Raw genomic sequence first — 9,099 nt, forward strand, 5'->3', positions numbered from 1 at the left:
GCAGCTAAGGAGGGTATTAATGCTTATCTTTGAGAGCGTTAGGTTGGTGGGAAGTCTGTTATGTTGAGCTAGCCACATGAAGTTTTTAATCTTGAGGGAGGGGGAGGGGTAGCTGGCTTTCCAAACCCATTGGAAGTGATTGGTGTCCTCACTAGGATTCTTTTTGTCTATGTTTTTAATAAAGGAGTAAGCACTACTGCTAGAAAAAAGCTCATTACTAGTGAGTCTCCAAATGAGGTGGTCAACACTGATTTTGGTGTCAAGAGTATAAAGAGCATGTGAAATCACGAATAATTTCCTAGGGGATTTAGAGTGGAAGACCAATTAAGTTTCATTCATTGTTATTTCAGATGGAAGCAAGTTTGAGATTTAGTTGGCTAGGGTCCACAGGACCTTAAATAAGGCTCCTTAGGGGAGCTTGGTTGGGAACCCACTTGTCCAGCTAGAAGTTAATTTTCTCCCCATTCATTATGGATAATCCCTTAAGGGGCCTGGGCATGGGTTTTTCAACCCTAATAGATGTTTCTCCAAGTGTTGGAAGAGGAGTGTCTAGTGACATTTTCTCGAACTCTATCACAAAGTTTGTTGGGATACTGGTAGTATCTCCAAGCAAGACTTGTGAGCATGGTCTCATTTTGGGTGGGGCTTTTTGAATACGAAGTCCTTCTCCTTTTTTCAACAGTAGATCCCTAGATATAGTTTCTTTGGGTTTTATCAATAAGTTTGAGAATATTATTGGTGATAGAGATGTATTGCATGATATGGGTGGGAATGCTACTAATAGAGGATTTGGCAAGGATAGTTCTTCCAGCCATGTTCAGAAAGTTAATTATCCAGCTAGAGAGTTTGGTATTGAGATTGTCTATAATGAATTGAAAGTCCATACTGCAGGGCTTGTTATGGAAAATGAGAAATCCCAAGTACTTCCTAAAGTCATCTCCTAACTTAGATATTTAGGATATTGCCAACTTATCTTTTTCCTTTGTAATATAATTTTTGTAGAAGATCACTTTGAATTTTTGGAGATTGATTTTATGTCTGGAGAAAAAGCTAAAATTGTTAAGAGTACCCTTCATAGTGATACAGTTTCTTGCATTAACTCTAGTAAAAAAAGCCAAGTCATCAGCAAAGAATGTGGAAAAGGGGTGGGCCTTTCTTGCTGATGGTAATAGGTTCCAGTGTAAAAGATCTACCTCATAGTCAATTCTCCTTAAAAGGAGCTCTATGCACATGATGAAGATATATGGGAGATTGGGATCTCCTTGTCTGATTTCTCTCTTGGGGTGAAAGAAATCAGTTCTCCTTTCATTAACCAAGTAACTATGGAGGAAGTGGAGATACATGACAAAATGAGAGAACTCAGCTTGGTAGGAACTTTTAAGAAGAATTGTCTAATGAAAGACAACTCGATCCTATCAATGGCCTTTTCCAGGTCTTCAAGACCATACTTTCCTTTTTGCCCTTTATTTTCCCGAAATGGGAAACGACTTCCTAGACAATGATTGCATTATTAGAAGTCCTCCTCCTAGAAGGAAGGGTAGCTTGACTTTGACTAATAATCTTGTCTACGTGGGGCTTGAGCCTGCTAGCTATGATTTTAGTTACGATTTCTGACTGGTTGTTACCAAGACATATGTCTATAGTTTCTATAGTGGAGACATTGATGTGCTATAGAAATATAGCACTTTTAACGCTTAAAACGAAGAAAATATGCAAGTTTCTAGGGTTGTTTTGTTAGATACGATGCATTTTGGGTATGTTTTGTAGGAAATCATGTTTTTAATGCTAAGTTCGTGAAAAAAATGGGGAAAAATTATTTTTGACTACTTTTTGGAGCTATTATGAATGTTCAGGACACTTTTAGATTTGTTCGTGATCGAAGCATGTTACGAAATTAAAGAAGAGCTGAAAAGATGACTCCTGTCACTTACTAAGTCAACATGTGGACCGCAAGTAGCACCTACGGTCCGCAAGTAAGCAAAGCAAGTGCCAGAACAATAAAAATTATATTTACCATGTTTGACTCCTTGAATTGTGAACATATTTTGTAACTTAATACAATAAAAAAAATTATTGATACCAACTATCTATAAAATTTGCAATAATTATCAAAAGATTTAATGAAGAGTGATAACTATTAAAGGCTATAAATAAGGATAAAATATGAATATTAAATATGAAAAAATGATTTTCTAATATTTTAAAAAAAAAACTTTTTCCTAAAAGTTGTAACTTGTTATTGAAAAGTGTTGCTATAATTTGTAATAAACAATCTAACAAGTTTATTTAGGATAATTTCCACTTTTTTATTACATGAATTACTAATATTCCTTATAATATCGTGTGCACTCTAACCCAACAGTCTTTTTTCTTTTCCTTTGTATACACATGCGATATGCCGGATTATCTTCTTGAGCTTCTTTCTTCACGGTGGGCTGTCTCTGAACTCTCATCTTCCTCAATATGATCATGAATACCTCGTAATCCTCTAAAGTTAACAGTGTGAACAAGGTAGGAACAACATCATATTTCAAATTTGAAACCATGTGATTGGAACATGAAGGCTTTGTGAACAAGGTAGGAAAATGGTGGAACAAATTTAGGCGACAGGGAAACTGACTTCATCTCAGACAGCAAAATGATATTATTCATAGGAAAATTGATAGGCTGAAAAATACAAGTTAATGCATCAGAAAACACTCTTTTCAACCACACATAGTTCAGAAGGCAGATTTAACTATCGAAATTGATGAACAACGGAATCTGAAGAAATTTCATGGAAAACAAAAATCTAGCAGCCTTGGGATTGCCACTAAGCGCCAATCCCAACTAACTTCCAAAATTCTAGTTATTGTAGCTCAACAGTGTTTTCAATAATAGAATTCCGTAACAAGAGCACACCTTTGGACAGAACAGTGTTGTAAATGGTGAACGCCACGTCGCCAATGACGAGAGGCGAGCCGAGCCGACCCTATGTCGCCACAGCAGTCCATGGCAAGGCGAAAATGAAAAGGCGACGCCTTGGCGATAATGGCGATGTGGCGAGGCGAGGCGACTTGGCGAGAAAGGCGACGCCTTTTAATTTTTTTTAAAAAAAATTAGGGTTTTGGGTATATAAGATAATTTTAGGGTGTATCTACACATTTTAACACTACGAACTTACAAGTTATTCACTGTGGCTGCTATCATTCATCGCACAACTGTAATTCCGGCGACCGGCGACTTCCGAAACTCCGGTAAGCACTGATTTCCTTTTTTTTTTTCATCTTTTTTCTTCTTCTTCTTAAGCCAACAACTGGATATGTCTTTTGGTACTGTTATTTTTATTTATTCCTCTTTTTATCTTCTTTTTCTTATATTTTCCGGCGGCCAGCAGTGTTTTGCACTGTTACAGTCAGTGTTACTGTTATAAGTTTACAACCAGTGGACTAGTGTACGTTAAGTACAATAGAACATTGGCATGTCGCTATGATATTCGCGATACCATCGATCCTACTATGTTAGAAAATACTGAAGATGCGAATGAATGGTTACTTGTTGGCCCCGAAGATCAAGAAGATGAACTAGTGTTTGAGGAAAGTGATCTTAACTGGGGTACTGTTGCTATGGCAGCTGGGGCTGATGATGATATTGTCTATGGTCTTAGGAGAAAGTCAAGGTCAAGGTCACTTGCCAAGGGAAAAGCAACAAGTTCAAGTCAGACTCGGGCCCTATTTAATGAAGAATCCGAAGAGGAAGAAGATGAGGGACAATATAATGAACTGCATGTCGGAATTGAGGATTATGCGAACCTTGAAGAAGAATAGACTTGTTTTATGGATATTGAATTCTTGAGTTATTTAAGTTCTCGACTTTTAGTATCTATCTACTATATATTCTTAATTCTTGACTTGAAATATTTCCTAATATATTAGTGTTATTGAAATTTTGATCATTTATATATTATTTTAATTTTTTATATTAATTGTCGCCGTACATTCAAAAGGCGCTCGCCTCGCCGCTCGCCTCACCGCGTGGCGAGGCGGGACCTTGTCGCCTCTTGTCTCCTTTCACCATCCAAAACACTGGGACAGAAGGTGTAGTGAACTGTGAAAGGGAGGAATGAGCCAATTTTTGCTAGTGATTGACGGATGCCAAGGGATGAAAGCAGAAACAGACAAGACCGAATAGAAATCCGGCATTTTCCCGATAAAATCAGGATACAAGGTATTCTCCCAAGGTAGTAGGCAACATCATATATGGCATTGGAGACAAAGCCCCTTACACGGTTGAATGTTTCACATGGCTACTGGCAAGAAAGACATGTTTGACTCAACACAACTTATAACAACAACAACAACAACAACAACAACAAACCCAGTGTATTCCCACAAAGTGGGGTCTGGGGAGGGCAAAATGTACGCAGTTCATACCGCTACCTCCGAAGAAGTAGAGAGGTTGTTTCCGATAAGACCCCCGGCTCAAGATAAAGAATAGTACACAAGGTCGTAATGACACATGAAACAGGAGGGATGGCATAGCAGAAATAAGGAATAAAAAATAATAGAAATAGATATAAGAGAAATACGAAATAAGAGAAATACGAAATAAGAGAAATACAAGCAATTCGTAATAAGAAACAAGAAAAGGACACCCACCTAGTAGTAACATACACTCACAAACCAAAGACACCCACCTCACCCCAACTCTCCGGACTAGAAGCTCCTACTCAAGGACACAGTCCTAGGATTACTAACCCGACTACACAAGCGCTCTCCTAACACCTTAGGAGCAAAGATGCATGGAAATATCTCTAGAAACACAAGAGAAAAAGATAAGGTAGCTACTAATTGTAGAAGAATCCTAAGTTCAACAAAACAAGAGATTAAGTAAACAGTTAACTAAAATACAATAAAAGAAAATTTAAAAAAGTAAACAGTTAAACTCCTTCGAATTGTTTTTAGGAGAAACAAAACTCAGTGCACATGATTAAGTTATATTATATCTTGTTACTTTACTTTTGGTTTAAAAAGGAATATGCAAATGAGGCAAAAACTTTACAAAAATTCATGGCACGTGAATCCCTCTAAAGTTTAGAAGAGGCCTATACTTTTGGCTTTTTTGCTCACTTATAAAGAAGAGGAATAATAATTTGCAACAGGTATATCCTCTGTGAAGAAGGTTACGAAGTTTACAGCTCCTTTTTGGTACATGTTTTTGGAATTAGTTGAACTAAGACGGACCATGTTGGGAACTCTGAAAGAACTGTTGGTGAGCTGGAAAAGTATAGGACATCAAATAGCTCGAGAACACAAGACCAGCAAAGTTGTTATGATTTGGAAGGGAAAGGTGAAAAAGAGAACACTTGTAATTTAAATATAGATGTATATAATTTTCAGATTTTTGGTGTAAGGCTGAAAATGTACAGGAGCATGATAGACTATGTTGCAAAGTATTTAAGCTTATCTTCATTGAGAAGGCTAGATGTTTGACAAATGAGGCAAAAAATAACACCTATCATCAATTGAATACTTTCGTACTTTAGTTTCTGGTGTGATCATGATGAGCTTGTTCTGCAACCCATAAAAACACATTGAGCATCAATGTCAAAGAATGTCTTGCAATCTAACTACAGATCTAGCTACTAGAATAGCTTCTGACAGGGAGCACATTTCAATGCTGCACATTTCTTTCATATGAGAAGAGCCCTCAAATTTACCTCTTCTGACATAAAGTCCGCAATGTCCATCACTTGGATAATCTTCCCAGCTCTATGACTTTCCTGATGTAATCAGATTCAAGAAAGTTAATGAGAGAGAGGAGGGGACAAAGAAATTACAAAGAGCATTTGGTTGTAATACATTACATATGTCTAACTATGGCCAACTATTTATGTCGGCGTCCAATAAATCATCCTGCAAAACTAGACAGCAGAAAATAGAGATTTAAAACTTTTCGGCCAAAACTTATCTGTATTGTCAGCTGAAAAATCATAAACATCAGATATATATACCCTATCATATTTGAACAAGTTCTATTTCAATTTCATGAAAGTTACAAATATTCATACTATAGGGGTTGAGATAGAAAGATTTTCCATAACATTTTCTATGTTACAGGCAGCTGTTATTGAATCTCAAAGTGATGGAAAATAATAGTACATAAAAGGAAAACTACACTTGTAATATAGACACAAAAAGGGATCTCATATAATTACTCAAATTAAGATTGCATTGACATGATGTCAAGATAAATAAGAGTAGACAAACAACCAAAGTATCAAGTGAAGTACCTCCTCTGAAGCCTGCCCAAAAAGCTCAAGTGGTGTTCTAAATGCCATTTTTTTCAACTTCTGCAACTGCATTGGATGCCATTTCTCATGCAGGGACAAAAGAAAATTGTATAATAACCAAATAAACCAGCCAAAATAAGTATTCAGTACTTATTTTTCGAGTGAAGCTCTGGTATTATGTCAAGGACGGAAGGATTCTCCCGTACAATGTTAACCAAAAGTTCAGCTGTACTTGCATCAAAAGAGAAGCCCCTATCAGCCATTTCCTTCATAAAAGTCTCCATCTCACTAAATTTGCTACACCTGAGAAATCCTTGCAAAATAACTCTATAAGTTACATTGTTTGGAGGACAACCATTGTCTTCCATTTTTCTTAGCATACTTTTAGCTTCATCTAACAATCCTTGTAGACAAAATCCAGTTATCATTGTAGTGTATGTTCTCACATTCGGAGTCAATCCGATCAAAGAAAGCTTCTCAAAAACAGAATGAGCTTCATCCAGTTTACCATTTTTGCACAATCCATTAAGGACAACCGTGTAAAGTGCAATATCTGTATTTTCTCGCTTTCTTTCCAACTTATTAAAGAGTGACATAGCTTCTTCAACAAGTCCGTACCTAAAATAACCATCGAGCACAGTGGAATGAGTGCATATATCAGGTTTGGGTCCCGCATATAGCATCTCAGCATAAACTCATTTTGCATCACCAATTCTTCCAACTTTAAACAGACCGTGCAAGATGGTATTGTAGGTAACAGTATTAGGTTTTGATCCCCTTTGAGAAATTTCACCAAGCAATTGCATGGCCTTGGCCAATTTCTTTTTCTTACAATATCCATTTATTAGTATGCTATAGCTAAAGATGTCAGGCTCAATGCACTTATCTATCATTATATCAAAAATTCTCCTTGCTCTAACCAGTTGACCACGCAAACAATATCCATCCATTATCACGTTGTAGGTGATTATATTAGGCTCTACACCTTTTTTGATCATGTGTTCCATTACTTCCTCGGCGGCTTCAACTTTCCGTTCTTTGCATAGTCCATCAATCACCATGGTGAAGATGTACACATCTGGATAAATATTAAGATTCACCATCTCAGAGAAGAAATTCCTAACCTTCTCCCACTGACCTAGCTTACACAGACCATCAATTAATGAACCATATATGACTCTGTCCTGAGGAATGCCTTTCTGTTTCGTCTCATTCAAAAGGTTGATAGCACCATCTAAGTTTCCATCTTTGCAAAGGGCATCAATAACAATGGCATAGCTATATATATTGGGCTTAGTGTTTCCCTGTTCCATTAGCCGAAGCAAACTTATAGTCTTTTGAGTATGACCCCTTTTGCTGAGCCCATTCATGACGGTTGCATACATGACTTGGTTGGGCTCACAAATATTCTCCCTCACCACTTTTTTGAACAATTCAACAGCATCTCTGATCTTATTTTGAGCAAATAATCCCCTTAATAGAGTGTTAAAGGTGACGACGTCCAGTGGAATGCCAGTCTTCATGTAAATGGGTAACACCGAAAATGCACAATCAACACAATGCATCAAGCAATAACTGTTAATCAGTATATTTAACATGAAATCATTAATTGGGATACGCAATTTCCGCATTTCTTGGAAAAGAGAAACAACAGAAGAGTAATGCTTCATATTTATCATAATTTTATATAATTTACAGAAGAGGGTAACGGAAGGAAGAGGATTCATTCTGACCATTCGATTGAAGAGACTAACAGCATCATCCAAGCACTTTACCTCATTCTCAACATTGATGTATACTCCAACTTTACCCTTTACTGAAGAATAACATCTAATTATTGAAGAAGAGAGAAAGGGAATATAATTGTTGTATTTACAAGGAGAAAATCCCCTCATCTTTTTGATTGACGCTGAGGGAAATCTCTAAAATTGAACTTCGGTGACCTAATCTTCTATCTATATATACAAAAACAGAAGCAAAAATGACACGTGTCATCATCATAAAAAAGCATCATTTTCCATTAAATTAATTAAAAATTAAAATTAAAACTTAGAAAAAACTATTTTCTGGTGAATGGAAGGAGACTTTCAAATGTTGGGTTTGGAAAATCGCGTCTAAAGAGACAGTGTCCATTATCCTTCGTTGCAACGGTTCATACGCAGATATGAATAAAAGTGTAATGGAGAGAGAGCGATGAATAAAGTTGTGATTAAAGCGAGGTGATAATTAGTTACTTGATGAACGGGAGGGGAAAAATCTATCCAACGTTCATAAGGAATGAGACATATAAATTGGACTATGACTTCTCTCCCTCCAAAAATGAATAATAGTTAACTTTTATGTTAGACATAATAACTGCAATTGTATTTTGCAATTATTACTTTTTTCTGCTTGAAAATTCAATCACCAACAGATTCTCCATTAACAGAGAAATCGCCTTCTTCTGTCAATCGCATTAGAGGTTGCAATTCACTACTTTCAAGATTGTGATCTAAAGCTCGGACCAAATGTTTAGTTCAAAATGTTAGTTCTGTCATCTAGAGCTATGACCAAAGGTTTTGTTCAAGGTGCCAATTCCGGTTAATGGCTAAATGGTTAAATCTATCAAGGGTTCAGTGGTGATGGAGTGGCTCGAGTGGCTAAAAACCACAAATTTATTGTGAAATATGAACTAATGGACATAATGTAGATGATAGATGTTATCCGAATATGAAAAAAAATCTGCAATCGCAAAATTGTGGAAGTAAAAAGTTGACTGAAAGTCGAATTCAAAAGAAAAAACTACAATCACAAGAATCTGAAAGTAAGAAGTTGACTGAAATCCAAAT

The 9,099-nt window shown here is 36.5% G+C and overlaps 1 protein-coding gene across 1 annotated transcript; it reads right to left on the bottom strand.

Moving 5' to 3' along the window:
* Positions 1 to 2,383: 2,383 nt before the first annotated feature.
* Positions 2,384 to 8,185, bottom strand: LOC107855521 (putative pentatricopeptide repeat-containing protein At1g12700, mitochondrial). Its single transcript, XM_016700539.2, is given in 3 exon segments — positions 2,384 to 5,761; positions 5,846 to 5,902; positions 6,272 to 8,185. A coding segment is annotated over 1 exon segment (1,752 nt). The 5' UTR covers positions 8,167 to 8,185; the 3' UTR covers positions 2,384 to 5,761; positions 5,846 to 5,902; positions 6,272 to 6,414.
* Between the last annotated feature and the right edge of the window lie 914 nt (positions 8,186 to 9,099).

This window comes from Capsicum annuum, chromosome 6 (assembly GCF_002878395.1).
Source record: "Capsicum annuum cultivar UCD-10X-F1 chromosome 6, UCD10Xv1.1, whole genome shotgun sequence".
Classification (NCBI taxonomy): domain Eukaryota; kingdom Viridiplantae; phylum Streptophyta; class Magnoliopsida; order Solanales; family Solanaceae; genus Capsicum; species Capsicum annuum.